Source organism: Apteryx mantelli, chromosome 2 (genome assembly GCF_036417845.1).
Source record: "Apteryx mantelli isolate bAptMan1 chromosome 2, bAptMan1.hap1, whole genome shotgun sequence".
Classification (NCBI taxonomy): Eukaryota; Metazoa; Chordata; class Aves; order Apterygiformes; family Apterygidae; genus Apteryx; species Apteryx mantelli.
Window position 1 is genome coordinate 42,924,254 of NC_089979.1, and position 18,085 is coordinate 42,942,338.

The 18,085-nt window shown below is 36.9% G+C and overlaps 1 protein-coding gene across 3 annotated transcripts in view; it reads right to left on the reverse strand.

The window, feature by feature from the left end:
- Positions 1-18,085, reverse strand: part of STAU2 (staufen double-stranded RNA binding protein 2) — a 182,797-nt gene that overhangs the window by 98,878 nt on the left and 65,834 nt on the right. For all 3 annotated transcript variants that reach the window (XM_067290559.1, XM_067290558.1, XM_013942834.2), the window contains exons 8-11: positions 13,874-14,086; positions 9,949-10,086; positions 6,911-7,042; positions 2,262-2,322 (exon numbers count right to left, since the gene is read on the reverse strand). In XM_067290559.1, the coding sequence (XP_067146660.1) occupies positions 2,262-2,322; positions 6,911-7,042; positions 9,949-10,086; positions 13,874-14,086 (544 nt within the window). The remainder of the gene's footprint in view (positions 1-2,261; positions 2,323-6,910; positions 7,043-9,948; positions 10,087-13,873; positions 14,087-18,085) is intronic.

The following is an 18,085-nucleotide window of genomic DNA, read 5'->3' on the forward strand; positions in this document are numbered from 1 at the left end:
CATAGAATCAGACTCTGAACATCTTATGTTTCTCTAGTTAATCAAGAGTTTTAATATTTGTATACATCCAATGTGCTCAGCCCTGAAGTCTGTAAGCACAATATTAAAAAGAATTCTTGAATTCTTCCCTACCTTTGCTAAGTAGGTGCCACAGCTCCCTCTCTTCCTCCTTCCGACTGTACTAGAAAACTTCATTCCTACTTCCATTTTCTCAGCTACATTCCCTAATGTCTAAGTGTACTCAGGACACAACAGAACAAATGCAGTATTATAAATTCATTCAATAAAAGTTTGCTATCTGCAAACTCGAGGAAGTCTCCAAACCACAGATTCTGATTCTTATAGGAGACTTCAACCTCCATGACTTGTGCTGAAAGGGCAACACGGTGAGACACAAGCCAGTTTTTTGGAGGGTGCCAGAGAAAATTTCTTATCACAGATGATAGAAGGGCCAACCAGTGCTGCTGCTCTCCTGAATACTCTACTAATACACAAGGAAGAACTTGTTGCAGACAGGATAACTAGTAGCACCCTTGGCTTTAGCAACCATGAAACACTGATGCTCCTGAAGATCCTGAGGGAAATGTGGAAGGCAGGTAGTAGAGTACAGTCTCTGGGTTTCAAGAGAGCAGATTTCAGCTTATTCAAGGAGCTAGTAGATGAGATTCCATGAGATGCAGGTCTGAAGGATAAAGGAGCTCAAGACAGCTGACAGGTCTTTAGAAACAACCTCCTCCAAGTACAAGAACAGACTACCGTGATATTCAGGGAAACTAGTAGTCATATCAGGAGATCAGGCTGCCTAAACAGGGAACTCATAACTGAGCTCCAATGCAAAAAGAATGGATACCGGGAGGTGGAAGCAGCTACAGGCAACAAAGAGTTAGAAACATTGCCCAGGCATGCAGGGATGGTGTTATGATAGTTAAAGCTAACCTAGAGTTGAAACTGGCAAGGGACCTCAAGGGCAGCAAGGAGAGCTTCTATCATTACACTAACAGTAAAAGAATAAACAAAGAAAATGCTGCTGAAAGAAGTGGGTGATTTAGTGAGAGCAGACACAGATGTTTTCTTTGCCTTGGTCTTCACCAACAAGGTCTTCCAGGCCTTTGTGTCTACAGACAGAGTTCAAGGAAAAGAGAAACTACCAGGAGTGAAAGAGGATCAGAGTCAGAGATCTCTTGAAAAACTTCAGCCCGTACAAGTCCACTGGACCAGATGGGATATATCTCAGAGTGAGTGAGCGAACTGGCCGATGCCACTGTGAGGTCACTCTCTACCATCTCTGAAAAGTCATGGAGATCAGGGGAGGTGATCAAGGAGAAAGGCAAATATTGCACCCATCACCAAAGGCAAGAAAGATGATGTAGGGAACTGCAGGCTAGTCAGCCTCACTTTGGTCCCTGGGAAAATCGTAGAACAAGTCCTCTTAAAAGCCATTTCTGGCCACACACCGAAGAAAGTGATAGGGAACAGTCCACATGGATTTACCAAGGATGAATAATACTTGAATAACCTGATTGCTTTTTGTGACTAAATGACTGAATTTATGAACGGGGGAGAGCAGTGGATGTCATTCACCTTGATTTTAACAAGGCTTTTGACATGGTCTTCCACAGCATCCTTTTATCCAAGTTGGGATGTTACAGTCTAGGTGAACAGTCTACTAGATGGGTGAAAAACTGTTTGGATGATTGGGCTTAGAGGACAGTGGGAGGCTTGCAGGGACCTAATAATGTCTTTCCAATACCTAAGAAGAGGTTGCCAGAAAAAGGGAGCCAGGCACTTTACTGAGATGCACAGCAGAAGAACAAGAGATGATAATCATAAACTGAACCAGGAGAGGTTCGGATTGGGTAAAAGGAAAAAAAAAAATTCAGTGTGAGAATAATTAAGCATTGGGACAGGCTGCCCAGAGAAGCTGCGGAATCTCCATCCTTGGTGGTTTTCAAAATCTGACAGGAAAAAAGCTTAAGCAGCCTTATCTGAATTCAGTGTTGGCCCTGCTTTGAGCAAGTGGTTGGACTAGATGACCTCTTAAAGTCCCTTACAACCTGAAAGGATTCTATGATCATTTAGTAAACAAAAATCTTTTTCCTGCATTCATTCATATCTATGCTCATACAACAGACACTCAAGAGTTAATTTGTTGCAATAAAAAGCCCAAAATATAATTGCAATAATAAGCCTATCAAGTAATTCAAATCCTAAAGAGACAAAAAGAAATAAGAATAAATATAAATATAGAAAGTAATACTCACTGTTACTTGTTGGCTCAGGAAACCCAACATTCTGGCCATTCCAACTCTTATTTTCTCCGAGCTGAAACAGATAGAAAATGACAAGTAAGTAAAGGGCAAACTACACTTTAAACAAAATATTCAGATTTAGAAATATGTTTGAAAAATTCTAAAAAGGATGACTTGGTATTGCCACATCTGCTCACAAAACTTGGCTAATGTATCTTAATTTTGGTCTAAAATAGGTTACTTGAGGATTGTACTCTTCATGAATAAACATTTACAACTATTGCCCAACGCTGAAATATAAACGTTTCCCCAAGTATTAGGCTCAACTCAGTATGTTACCAAATCATACTTAAAATCAAATGTTTTAAGCAGCTCTCATGTGAGTACATACACAGACAACAGAGAAATTACATTTTGAAACACAAGAACCTAATATCTGTCTATGAAAGAATGTATAAACACCATAAAGTACTTTGGGTGAAATTTTAAAATATTTACGCACTAGGAATCCATTTAGTTCCTTTATTGCTTCCTGAAGTAGAAGCAATAAAGACTCTTACAATTTTCCATTATTTTAATATATAGATCTTTTTTGAGGAGGCTAATTGCCTACAATTGGATTTCATTATGTTTAACACTGCGTATCATTCTGACACAGAAAGAGAAGCAATTAACATGTAAGTTCAAAATATGGCCATTCCTGAAGTCAAACACAGTAAAGATAAAATAGCAATGTTCTACATTTCTGTGTAAATGTGGAGAAACAAGTCCAAGCTTCCTCAGAAACTACAAGCTATTGACAGGCAGCTCAGTGAATGTGAACCAAATGATCTTTTTCAAATTTCACTGGCATTTTATAAGGGAACAGAAAACCTCACAGCAATGCAGCCTATAAGCTATTACTATAAGCCATGACAAAGTCATAATTATTTGCTCTCGGAGACGAGGCTGACAGGAAAGTGGAAGAGACAAGAAGAATGGCCTAAAGTCTGAAATCTGACAGAGCCTTGTCCCCTGGAGAGGGCCTGTCTGGTTTGCAAGCTGGGACAGAATGCTGCTATCTGTCATCCCATCACGGTCCACCCTGCGTCTTCTCCTGCCTCTGTAACCTTTCCATGGTTCCATGGTTGCATCTCAAAGGTTTAGTCAAGGCAGTTTAGGTTACTATGACATTGTAAGGCTGACTACTAGAAGATATGTTTTCCTTGGGAAGAAGGAGAGAAGCAAAGCAGCTATTCCAATGACTATTTCCCTGCCTTTCCTCATCATGTACATAACAATATGCTACAGTATAGGCAATGCACAATAAAATAAAGTGGCTATTCAGTGGAAAGAGGGGATAGGTCTTAGAGTTGTCTCTCAAACTGGTCACCCACTTCCATGCATCTTAATTTCACAGAACTCCTTCAATTCTTATCATGAAGGACAAATAAGTATACTGGAAAACATGGAACAGATAGTTCTTCAAACAAATAGACAATATGAAATCTGTAAATATGCCTGTATTTACTGTTGTTTGTTACAACAGCATGGCTTTATCAGGTATCCAGAACACGACAGGAAAACTTGCCAAGTACACTGCTGGAATACAAAGAATAACATTTCCAACTTCATCATGATAGGGAGCTTAACAAGAATTCATGTATTAGTAAGTCAGTCTTAGTGTTGTCATCTCACACATATGACATCTACTTTGGTGTATTTCTCTCAAAGAAGTGTCAAGAAGAAATGAAAAGATGAAAGCATGAAAAACTGAAAATATTAAAACTCTCCAATTCTACCCATAGAGCAAAAATTCTCATAGCTGCAAAAAATTTCCCAAATTTTCAAATTGCTCTCCTCGGGGCTCTGCACAAATGCTAGTGAGTTCTTCCAAGAATCTGATTACCTCATAAAAAAAGCAGAGCAGAGCTTTTACTTTTTTACATTACTTGGAATACCTGTACTGCCATCAGCAACATGCATTGCCCTTGTAATGTAACACTCTTAGCTCTTCATTAAAATGATGAATATGGTCAAACTTCATGCACTAGGGGGGTGAGGAAGGAACACTGAATTTGATTTTGCTTATTTTGTGGGGGGAGGAAAGGTTGAAAGGACTCAGGGTGGAAAAGTCTACTTTTTTTAACTCACCAAAGACAACACGTAAGTGAAAATTCTCTTTTTAGATGCCAAGTTGATATGTCTAGCTAATCTACCTTGGGGCCCCATTTGGGATTCAAAGAGAGAAACAAGTATCTTCTAATAAAATATGTCTATTGTGCAATTTATATGGAAGAAATTTTGCAATGGTCAAACTGATAGAGATCTAAGGGCTATTTACCTTCTTCTCCAGCACTGGACATGTTTTGGCTGAGGAGATTACCTGAGTAGATTTCGCCTAACCAGCTCCCAGCTAGTGCTGACTCCTCTAGCAAGGATTCTACAATTTTCAATATTGAATTAAAGCACCCTTCAGATCACTCAGAAGAATACATTTCATCCATACTATGTACAGATACACAACTGCATGTCTGTCAAAAGAAATAAAGTCTGGCAATACAAATTTAATCAGTCAAAAAAGTTCCAATGTATTCTGAACAAGCAAAGTGAGATTTTTCTTGGATTAGCTCTCTGTTTCATGGGGCCATCACATTGTGATTTGGTAATAAGAGCCTCAAACCCAGATTTAACATATGCTGGAACAAGGAACTACTGGTAACTCAGTCTCTCCTGCTCTGTGTGTAGGGAACACAGTTTAATCTGTGAACTAAACTGCTTTAATCTACCCAGACTAATCTGAGTAGCTGCTTTCAATGTTGTCTGGTATATACAGAAGATCAGACTAGATGTTCTAACGATATTTTATGTCCTTGACCCCAATGAAGCTATAAATTTTTTTTCTAGTGTCTCGAATACTCATAAAATCTGAGTAGTTCACATTTTGTGTATATAGTATCATGTTTGCTTATTGCATAGAACATCATTAGGATGTTATGTGATTTACTCTACCAATTCCAAGGTATCTACTCCTTCAGAGTATGTAATTAAGCCTGTTTTTTGAAAATGATGCACTTGAAAGCAATAGGCTAACAAACATAGGAAAGCAAAGCAGCGGCACCCACTCCTAGCCACTCAAAATTTTTTAATGATTTCAGTGTAACCACAAGTTTCCACTGTGCAGAGCTCTCCAAAGCAACTATGTTGTGGGTTGAAATTTTTCAGGCTTTATCTCTGAGAATTACTGAGTAAAAATAGTTCAGCCAGTTTGAAATTCAAGAATGAAAAACTGTATTTTCCTATCATAAAATAAGTTGACTTTTCTGTTTTGTTTTTCAAAAAGCCCTTCAGCCAATTTGGAAGGGAACAAAAAGTTGAAACTGGCAGAAAATATCTTTGACAGTAGAGAAGTTCCAGCATTCTGGTAAAAATGAATTTTTACTTGACTCTGTCACAGGTCTTTGAAAATGGTAACGACTGCACAATGTTTTCTCACTGGAAATACCATCTAGTCTCAAAGTACTCAGTTTCAAGTATTGCACCTGAGCACTTTGAGACTAGATGGTTTAAGATATATAGTGAAATACGTAGTAAAGGGCATGCACATATTATACACAGAGCTCCTCCTTTCAAGGGAGAAGGCGACAGGAGCAGGGGTAGCCAACTAACCAGTATAGCATTTATCTCTGCCTAGCTAAAACAGTTATTTCCTGAGGAAAAAAATAGAAGAACATATTGAACCAAGTATATGCATATATTTGGATTTTTTCTAAATAGAAAAGGAGGCCACCACTGAGCCACCACTCAGAAGAGAATACATTACTGCATGTATACAGGTTTATTATGTGGGCCCTATAACCCCAGTAGAGCATTCTGTTGACCTGAGCTAGCTGGTGCAGCAACACTAAACAGGTAAGCTGCGATCAAAATATCTATGTGTAGTGACTTCGTGCATATGACAGAAGCTATGATGAGTCCACTGCTTAGCCAAATACCTTGACCTGCTTTTTTCAGGATACCAAAAGCAAAATCTTAACCCCCCATTTTGGTCACAAAACTGTTTATCAACAAACTCAAGATAGATGAGGACTGCTAAGCTGTACATCGCTAACATCGAAATGCATACCTGCAACACAAATGAATATAAAATTTAATCTATTCTGTCTCCACAAAAATTTGACACTTGTTTTTCTTGGCCTTGAAAAAGCCATTATTTTTCTAGAACGTTTTTAGTGCATATGCAACAGTAACATAAACATCTGTGACTACTTCACATATGAGAATTAATAACATCATGTATGAAAATTAATAATACAGGACTTCCCAGTTTCACAAGAGAAGAAATATCCTATCATGGACTCCAAAAATGGAATAAAAGCAAGAGGCATGTGTGTCCTCATTTCTTAAGTAGAAATATGTGCACTCATGTCATAAACATGCATTTTTGCACATACACTATACTCTTGGAACTACATTTCTGTTCTTAATTACTCTCACAGGAGGACAGGCTGCACTGGCGATGGACTGTAGTTACAGAGTTGTAGCTAAATGAAGAATAACCCCCGAAACGCAACTCAGTAACAGTGACTGCACGCATTTAAGGTTCTGTTCTTACAAAGTTGATACAGCTAAGATACCTGGACAAAGGGTAAAATGTTACCATCATAACAATTGGTTCTCACCTTTTCTGGCTGATCTTGAAGAGGAGTAGAGGCTTTATAACCCAGCTGTAGCAACATTGCTTCTGCTGCATTTCTTTTAGCTATTTTCTTGTTTGAGCCTGTTCCAGTAGTAATCTCATTGCCTACTTTTACCTTAAAAAAAAAAAAAAATTGATCATAAACATGGTAAGTACATGACCCTTCAATAACACCACATAATAATCCTGCTGACCTACTAACAACTGTGTCAGCCCTTTTCATGAAGATGCAGTCTCCAAAAAATAAGAATAGTGCAAAAGGGGACTACAATGCTGCTTTCCACAGGTGAGCTTGCTTGGATTTTTTAAAAGGTCCCCAAACTCACACCAGAGCGCTATTTTTTTGTTTATTTACGGTGCAGAGATGGAGTCCTCTCCCTTCCACCAGCCTCCCCTGCTGAATATCCCCCTGACTCTTGCTTTCTGCTCTTTTTTAGAGGAGGAGGTGCTACAGGATCTGGACATCCTCTTCCTTGTAGAAGTGGGGCCTGCAGCAGCTCCCCAGCATGACCATGACAGTATCCAGAACAAGGGAGACACAACAAATGACCTGGAGATTTAAAAGACAGTGGTTTCTGTAGAAAGATGACAGTCGTGGGCATACTCCTGCCTCTGCGTGGCAGAGTGAGGAGCACAGGGGCAGAGTCCCTGGGAGAACAAGCGCAAGGAGGATGCAGGGCTGCCTCCTTCTTCAGCGCTTGCACCTGACTAGCTTTTATCAAGACATTATTTGGAAAGCTGGCTCCTCGCTGGACCTGTGGTCTGCACTGCATAAAGGTTTTCTGACAAGCAAGATGCCTTTCACAAAACTAGAAGTTAAAACCTAAAAATAAAAACATACTATGGACAACAGATATCCACTAAGAGTGTGGCTATATTTATTCTTTGGGTTTGGTACCATTCATAAACCACGCAAGCTTTATGTGCCTCATCTGTGTGTGATATTAGCTCTGTCATTCATATTCGTTTGTGGAATATTTATGGCTCTTTAATAGCTATATGCCACTTTGTGCATTAAGCCAATGTATTTGCTGCATTATCTCTAAAAATAGTGGATGGTTTCAAAAGCATGTTAAAAAAGGAAACCAAAGTAAAATAAAAACACACACAAGGCAATTTGAATAAAAGAAACCTTAGAGGTCAAAGAGCTGAAACATCCTGGAAGGAGCTTTAAAAAAATTAGACAAACATACACATACTTGTTAAATAAATTAAAAATGTTATTTAAGATTTGTTATTTAATAATTACTGACTTTCATCAAATTATCATGTATATATTTGCCAAAAAGTTTAAATTATTTTTTATTTCAATACTATTAATTATAAATACAAAGGAAAGGTTGTCAATAAATAAGAATGATTGTAAATATCCCTTGGAAATAAATATATACATAACTAAACAAAAAGATTCAGCCACATAAAGCAGAAATATTAGTAATCATGAAACAAAAAGGCTTATCTTTTATGTAGTTCTGCAATCATGACTAGAAAATAGCCAATGTGCTATAAGTTTGCATGCAATAAAATTGAAGGACTTTAATGGGACAAGACGAAATGATAATTTATAACATAGCTTACAATAAATCAATGTGCTGCTATTTCTCGGACCTGTAAAACTAGTTTAGCTATTATTATAACCTCTATCAAGGATTAAAGGTCTGACTACAAAGAGAAGGAGCTTTCTGAAATTGACTTTGGGAACAAAACACCAACTAATGTTATCAGAGATTTTCTTCTGTTTATTTAGTGGTAAGGACAAGTAATTGGATCCATTTCATTACCTCTAAATTTGCTCTTTGTGTGACAGATAAAAATGAACATATTATCTCGCGATATTTTACTTCCACATTCAATTAAATTAAATGAAAACATTGTTTAAGTAGTTTATACAAAGGCTTTTTATTTTGATAAGTTTTTTTTGCATGTCATAATGAATCCACTGAGACTTCCTGAAGAAAAGAGAAACAGCAGTAGGATTTTAGTGTGTAAGTACTAAAAAAGTTTTAAAATGAGGCTACATAATAAAGCAACTGATCTATGGAATTTCTTTGATTTTCCCTTTCACAAGTCTTTTTAGATAAAGGAATCTCCTATGTATTAACTTCCTGTAAGATTATTTTTTGATTCAGACCAAAGATTACTATTATGGAGAAACCTTCAGTGAAGACACAAATTCTCTGCCAATTATTCTTAAATACTGAACTGTTGTACGCAGTCATTTCCTGAAACCTCAAAGAACCACCTCAGATCACGGACTCTTCTAAGAAAGGCTGAGCAGGGGAAGAAAGATGGTCTGTGACAAGAACGCTCTTTTTCAAATACTTTCAAATCACATAAAAAGTCAGAAATCCAAGTCTATATTCATATATATACAGATTCTGCAACAATAACTCTAGACAGAGAAAGAACCCCAAAATCATCTTTTTTTTTCAGAAAGAAAAATAATAAATTCTCAAGAAAGACCACTGAGATCCAAAGATATGAAGATATAGGTAGACATGAAAGATGGATTTAAAGATTTAAGTGAAAACATAACTAATTTTGTAGAGAAGGAAGTACTGGAACATCATAAATTCCGCTTGTGATCAGAACTGACGTTTTGGTGTGGTTTGTAGACAACAAGTCAAAACATGTTCTGGTATGCTGTTCTGAACTGTTCCAGCACAAAATTACCCAAGTGAAAACAGGACAAGAAAAAAAACGTTCTTTCCTGTTCCCAATCTTGCTTAGCCCGCTGTTGTGCTACCTACTAAAATATCATGGCCGTATTAAATCTTTGCAAATGTTCTTACTTTAAAAATTAAAGGAACATTAAGGATCTGCTGTTTCTCTATTAGGCCCAGGACCTTCCACTGGACAGGCTAAAACATGTGATGAAAGACTTTTTGCAGTATTTCAGGTATTAACAAAGTGATGGAGAAAGTGAAAATCTGGAAGGAGCCTGCTCTTACAAGATTTACAACACAGAGGAATCAACTTTATATTATGCCACCATTTTGCTAATGTAACAGCAGTTGATACCTGCATAACAAACTCTCGACGACGAGGCATTCCTCTCTCTGAAAGAAGAACATACTCTGGCTCCTTCTCCTTTTTGGCCTGTTGGATCTGAGCCAGGCGACTGATGGGATTCATTCCTTGACCATATTCTGGTCCAGTCTAAAAAAGTTAAAAAAAAAAAAAAAAAAAAGGAACAACCATGATTTCAGCATATACCAGTACAACTGTTATGCTGTTTTAATAAGTCATTTACTGTGGTCCTCTCTTCTCTAATATTTGTTTTGAGAGGATAAGAAATAAATTTCATATCATCTTCTGATCATGCGACAGAAGCTAAGACTCCTCAAGCTCAAAACTACAGCAAGTAATATGCACCTATTTTCTACCACTGTTGCGGGAAGTGTGTATGCCCAACATCTGTAGTCTACTAATACCCTTATCTATCTATGTAGGTCCTATGGGGATGGATGACAATAAGCAGACTCGCCAATTATACTTCACTGCTGTACTTCTGTGACCCTTGCCCCCAGCCCCTTAAAATAGCTTGCTACAATGTTGGAACAGGCAGTGCATTAAGAGGTGGATTTACAAGGGACACAAAAGATTTGCTGCAAAACAAGGAAGTCACAATTCTCTCAGGATTCCCACTTTCCATCCTACAATGAAACTAAAGATGCAGAAGGCTTACTCTGTTTGCATGTCATAGGAATATACCCTCGAAATGCTGTTATGTAGTGAAGCTAGAAAAGACAAGGAGAGGAGTATCTCCAACGGCTATAAATGCTATGCACTGTGAGCCACCCATGGAAGTATTTCAAAAGCTTTACAGACATCAGTCTTCACAATCATATCAGTCAAAATGTGTTGTTGGTAATAGTATGCCTTTACCTGATGAGGTAAACAAAAGGACAGAGAGACAAAATTACACAGACAGGTGAAAAACTAGAGTCCTCACAAAATACCTGTATTAGTCTTGAAATCCTTTTAATGTTATGCATAAGGCAAATGTTCACTCAAAGCATATAGCTACCAAAATGTTTGTTTGCAGAAGGTAAGGAAAGGAGAAGGAATTTAAGATACAAAGATATTTATCTGAAGTCATATATGGCTAATTCATATGTCATGATGCATAAGGAAGAACTTGTAAATGGAATTTGAATGTAGAATCGTTTTTAATTTGAATGTAGAATTGTTTTCATATTATTATTATTATTATTATTATTATGTTTCCTTTTTATGAAGGCATTTGCAGAATAAGAGAAGATCAGAAGTCATGCTTATTTGAGCTTCTCAAAAAAGAACAAACAAGTGGTCAAGACCTAAAGAGAAGATCAGCAACTGAAAGGAAAGACCAGAGAGGGATAATATATTAAGAAAGTTGTGCAGCAAACCCTTCATATTGTAATCCCTAAGTTGTTAGAGAACATGTAGGTGAAAGAATTAGGACAATGTCATGCACAAGGGCAGCTGTGTGGGCAAGGAGCCAGGCAGAGATAAAATGAAGAGCAGGCTAAATAAAGTGCAGGCCATAAGATATAACCTTACAAATATATACATACAAGAAAAAAAAAGTTATTGTCACTTTTCTTCAATGCTCAAAATATGTTCAGATTAAATAAAAAGAAATGCATTATGGAGGTTTGGATATTCAAAAAATAAAGACCGCCTGCATATCCACGTTTTAACTATTAATGTCTGTTTCTAATGTGGCCAATTTGGAGTAATTCAATTTAAAATTGTAATGGTATACGGTAATTGTATGTATATGGTAATATAAGATATTTTGACATTATTATATCCTTATCATCTAACTCTACTCAGTGTGTACTTGAGCAATATTTACCAAAATGAGACAGCCAGCGCCAATAGCTTCTGTAACACTTTGTTTTCTGACTCTCAGGTCTTGCAGGTTTAAAGCTGCATTAATGCTGACAGTTTTGCATTAAATACTTTTTTTTCCTAAAATTTTGCCAGAAGTCTTTGGAAATTAGATACCCAGAATTTCTGGGTATCTAACTAACCTTGATTTCTTTGAAAAATCTCTCACTTTGTTTTGAAGGCAAATGAAGAGAGGAAGAAGATTAAAGGAGGACTTTGTGCAGTGTTCAAATCCAGTTCTGCCCTCTCCAAAGTATTTGCTTATCTAGATGGCTGTGCTGTTAACTCCTACAGAATCCTGCACTCAGTGCATACTGCACTCAGCATATAGGTTTCTAATAGACATACTTTTGTTCAAACTAAGTATTTATTTATTTATTTTTACAATCTAATCTATCTATTTATTTTACAATCTATCTAAGACTCAGTGAGGACTGAGTTTAAGCTATATTTAAAACTTCAGATTTGGCTGGTATAGTGCTGCCTAACCTAACATAATGCAAGCTGTGCACATAGCTGTGTATTTTAACACAAGCGGTGTATTAGCCCTACAGTTGTCAAAATCAGAAAAAAAATTGAAGAGTTTTTTTTTATTAACAAGAGGCAAATACAGAAAAACAGATTAAATTTAGGTCCTATAAATATATTCCAAAGTATGGGTTTTGCACATAATGGTTTTCTGTTTTGTGCACTGTAGTTCTAGTCTTGAGGTTCCTGATCTGCAGATTATAGGGCAAAAGTCACTCTGTAAGACCAGACAGAAAGTGACAAACTTTCCAATGTTATTCAGATCAATCTAAAGCAAGCATGAAAGGCTACTACTGTGCCTTTAAATAAACATCATATGTCATTATTTTGTACAGGTGTAAAAGACTACCCAACATGCCAGACAATGGAGAACCATGTCCAAAGAGTTTAGCTACTTTCCTCACAAAATAATACTTCCTAAAATAAAATGGAACGTACAAGATTTTGACCACTTAAAAGGCCTCTGCTTCCAGACTGAACAGATGACAAGTTAATCTGATCAGTTGTACAGTGCTGAGACCAAGTAGTGATGCTTAATGAGTATATCTGGAAAACTTTTTTGTTAGTACAGCTGGAAGACGGATTACTTAAGATGGCCCTTCGTTTCTGTACAAATTCAGGATGAATACACAAACCAGGGCTAGTCAGTGTGGACTGACTGAATTCTAGAAGCAGCAATAAATCTACTACCACTGAGAATAAAAGCACCATTTAAGAAATTTGAGCTCACAAGAATCCAGAGCCTCTAAAGGAAGCCTCATTAGTGCAGCGAGAAGCATATTAATATCCTCTGAGACAGGGCACATTTTAATGGAGGGATGGTTCAAAGTCACCAAGTCCTTCATGGGCTCGTCTCCAGTCAATTTTCTATCTTTTTGAGAGCTATCAAGTGTTATCAGACAAACGCTAAGCTCAACATAGGCATACAAAACAAGCATTTGTCTTTGGAGCTTGAAAAATGACACACTCAGCTGAGATGAAAAAATTGCTGGGCTTCTTTCAGCTCTTTCAACAATCAAAACACACTGAGGTTGAACCCACAAAACTCCCGAATCCAGCTCCATTAGGGGAGGAAGCTGGACTGTGCACCATTTCCCCATGTATCTGTTCTTTCATATACATCTCTCTCTTTAAATGAAACCTTCAGTGGGCATGGGTGGGAGAGAGAAGAGCAGGGAAAAAGCCATCATATACTCCAGAAGGGCCTCCCAGCAGAGTTGATGCTGAAAATTCACACAAATGTGCAGAGATATTCTGGGGGTTTGATCCTCCACTTCACTTGGACAAACTTCTGCACACTTCAGTGATGCAAGCTTGGGTCTTAAGAAATAGCATCTTCCAAGCAGTTATGTCTGAGAATTTCACAGCATTCTTAGAATTTTAAAAAAAGTACTGGCATATCAGCACAAGCAAATATATAATGATATCGACAAAGAAGTGACGGAAAATGACAAATGAGCCCTTCCTGATTTAAAATTTGAGTAATTCTGTTACTTCCTAAGCAAATGTTCCTAATTCTGACACACAGGCAGACACATACCTTCAATATTGTTTTGGGGCGTTTTTTAAAGTATAGTTTTGGCTTTTCAATCACAGGAAGAGGAGGAAGTTTCTTAAGCTCTTGCAGAACAGCCATCGCAGCACGTTTCTTTGAGAGCTTCTTACTGTTCCCTTCTCCTTCTGCAGTGAACTCTCCTACGGTGACTCGTGTGACAAAGCTCTTCATATGAGGAGGTCCACTTTCTTTAATCACCTTTTGAATAGAAGTTATATTGAGTCAAATCACCCTATAAGAATACAACTTAGTTATTAACATTACTCTTCTGCAACACAATGTACTTACTACTAATGTGACCTTCCTGCTAATTGAAGGCATTCACATGGGGTTTCACACAATCTGGACAAGTATTAATGAGACTGCCAGGTTTGAGGATACAAAATTAAGGCTGATGAGGTAAAGCAAATCTAAACATTCTATTCAGTGTTTCACAGAACATACAGTAGACCTACCTTTTCAAAAAAAATGTATACAACAATAACATAGCACATATTTAAACCAAGGGAACCATATTTTTCCTCGCAAGGCACTTCACGTACTAAAGAATTTCAATTCATCAAGGGCTACCATGTTCTAGCTTATTCTCTATGTACAATATTCAAAATTAAGTTCATAGGACATCACTTTAATCTGCTCGTAAATTTTTTCCATTATCACTAAAAACTAGGATGTTCATGCATGGTCCCAAACTTTAGTCTCAAATATCAGTAATTTTACACTGTCCAGACTACCAGCAGCATGCCTGCTCTCTATCCTCATCTTGCCAGAGCACACAGCTTGGAGCGATACCATGTATATTTGAAAGGCTGCCACAGACTAGCCTCCAAGGTCATCAGCTGTGCCTCCCAACAGTACCAATGGGAGATACCAACAGTACCTCCGTAACTCACACAAAAAAGCAATCAGTTCTGCAAAGTTTAATTCATACATTCCTTTCCAAACATATTCAGGATGAAAAACAATGAGAAAACCTGCTTTAAATACCTCTTAACTATTAAAAGTTACAATAACATGACGAAATAAAACAAAGAAGTTCTGACTGGTGTATCTTCCTTTAGCTCTTTTATCTTCACCTTTCCACAAACATGAAACTTCTTTTAGAAGGTTAAACCAATAGAGTGCACTTACCAACAAATTACAGCAGCGCAAGTGCTAACATAGCCATCTATTCACGCATGCAACACGTACTGTTCTGGATAACATCTATAAGGTATTAGAGACCTCATTTGTGAAAAGGTTCAGTTATTTTGTTCAATGGGAGGAAGCAGCTACCTAATTTAATTTCTGTCATACGTAATGTGTACAAGGAGAGATCACAGCTTCTGACAGGCACCTCCTTGTATTAACTTTAAAATCAATACAAATACATACTTTTTCAGCAGGTGCAATAGCATCAAACCATTTGTTGAAGAAGTATAATGCCTGACTGCAAGGGAACTGAGGCAAAGGTGCTAGGGCGCTCTTGGTGCAATAACTGTGTTTTTACGGGCTGAAACCCTCAACCTTAGTATTATTACAACATGTTTTGTATTAAAGTTCTTTTTATCAAGGTCATGTCCCTTGCATTATTTAGTTTTGCCATTACACTGTAATGAGGTCTCCTTAGGCTTGTATTTCTTTTTTAAGCTCTCTTTTGTGGCAGTTTCACCCAGCAAATACAATCATCACAGCATATATCAATAAAAAGACACAAAATGAAAATTAACAGAAAACTTTGTCCACATTTTCCCAGAATAAGATGACTTCTGCGCCAGCATGGGATTTATTTGTTTGTAGTCTAGGAGTGTTCTTACTCTAAGTTTCAAGGTAAGAATTTCAGAAGTATTTTCAAAATTACATCACTCAGAAGTGGCCCATTAGCGTTTCACAAAGCGAGAACTCAGTTGTGCTTTTGTTGTCATGTGGAGCTGTACTGTTTACATCAGAACTGAAGAACCTAATTCCAGGATCCATCCACTTTCAGGCATAACAGGGCTTTGTATCAGTGCTATGCACCTTCATCTCATTGAAGTGTTTTCCACTCTGTTTTAAAGGTGTATCTTAACGTATTACTGTACGTTGCTATCCAAGTATTACATGCTGGCTGCAAAACATGGCTAAACTAACATTAGTAAGGCCCTTAATCTTTTTGTGATTAGATCTTATTAATACCATTATATAGGTGTTTTCACTTATATACAATATAATGTATTAATAAAATGTTCAAGAATGTCTACACTGACCAGATGAAAAAGGACAAAATAACTGCTTAAGAAATATAATTGTCGAGTTCCTAAAATATTAGTTTTATATATGTTTTCTCATATATATAAATGCACACAAATATATACAGAAAAAAGAATTTTAATACAAAATGAGATTATATTTTCATATGCATGAAAAAATATTTCTTAATATAAAGCCAGTGTTTTCCAGTGTTTTTAACCTTTTAAACTTTTAAGTATGTGACACAAAGTAAATAATTGCATGGAAAACATTCAAAACTGTGTCTCTGTTAGTGTGCAAATGAAAAAATCTTTGTGTTGTCAATGGAATGAATCCCATAGGCTTCAGATGGGCTCCAGATCAAACTCAATATCCAAATTTGGTAACTTAGCAAAAAAACATTAACCTAAAACCATTTTTGGCTAACCCCAGATTTTAGATCTTTTTACACCACGTGATTTCAAATAGTTGTTCTATAAACCTAAGGACACAAAACACTAAGAAGAAATTCAGTCTTTGCTACCCAAGAACACTATCTGCCTTAGTACACTAATCCATTTCCTCAGTTGGAAGATTTGACCAAATCACGGCTAATTTGAAGCTGAGAATTTGATTAAGGGTGACAGTTCAATACGCTTTTCTTTTTCTGTTGCACTGATTTAAAGAATAACTCCAGCAAGAGAAAACACATGGGGCCAAAACACATCTAAGGTCAAGTTACATCAAGAGTGAATTTGGCTCAATTTAACGAATCATGCTGACAAATGAAAAACAGCAGTACAATTACAATGAAAGAGTAATGCTGCTTCAATTATTACTGAGACTACAGGTAGAAAAGTCAACAGATTTTGACAACATTAAATGTAATTTAAAAAAAAACACAGAAGACAAAAGACAAGTCAGCAAAAACATGTCACCTATATGCATGATTATTTAGAATTTTAAAAATACCAATATATTTCCATGAGCTTGTGCCAGCAGGCAGACATGCAAGATTTTCCCAGTTTTAAAAAAAAAAAAAGAGTCTGGATAGTTTATTAAAAATGGAGTGAAGAAGGCTGGCCTCCCTTCATCCAAAATCAGAAGGAGGGCTACTCAATATGTCCATAATCTAATCTGAAAGCCTTAGTCACCAGGAGACCAGGAGCCAGATGGGTATGAAACTTCATGCTGAGAACTTCCTCAGTTTTTCATAGTCAGCAACTTCATAGTCAGCTCCTAGTTCAAAATACAGAATCCATGCAAGTACCACTACAGTAAGACTGGAACACAATAAACTTCAACTCTTTTTTCCCAGAAGAGCATAGAGGGCAGAAAAAATGCTTGTTCAGGCACTACATTTCCTCACTCCTGATATTGAGAATGAAAAAAAGGATTATTGTATTTGGTCTTCTAAACAAAGAACATTCCAATCCAAAGAAAAATACTGAAAATAAAATGACAATCTAAAACACCTCAAGGCACCTAAATGCTTGGTGAGAGCACAGTATTATTTGCATATAGTTGTTCTAATTCCATAAGCGGTCCAGCTCAGTAGAGTCTTCTAGGTTCACTCAACTCCTTACTGACAAGTTCGGAAAGAAAAATCATTTATGCTGCAAGAGAACTAGAACAGCAAGATTTCAGTCTACTGTCAAGCAGCGAATAATAAGCAAAATGAGCATTTTACAGCTATTTTAATAATATACAGAACAATCAATTTTGCATCCTTCCTTAAAAGCTGTTCATTGACAGTCCCATGTATGTGATAAAGGCATTGCAGTTTGTCTTAAAAGTTGACGAATAAAGGTTAGGTAAGGATGCACCAATGACAGGTTGCTATTAAAGGTTCCTTTTATTGGAATTCAGTGATTTTATTTTAGTTAGCCATTTATTAGATAGAAATTCCTTAAAATTCTTCCTAGATTTCTTAGCTTTCAAACTAGCCATACTATATGAACAGAATAAACAGGATGATGAGTGCATAACTCCCATTGGCAAAGCAGGTGG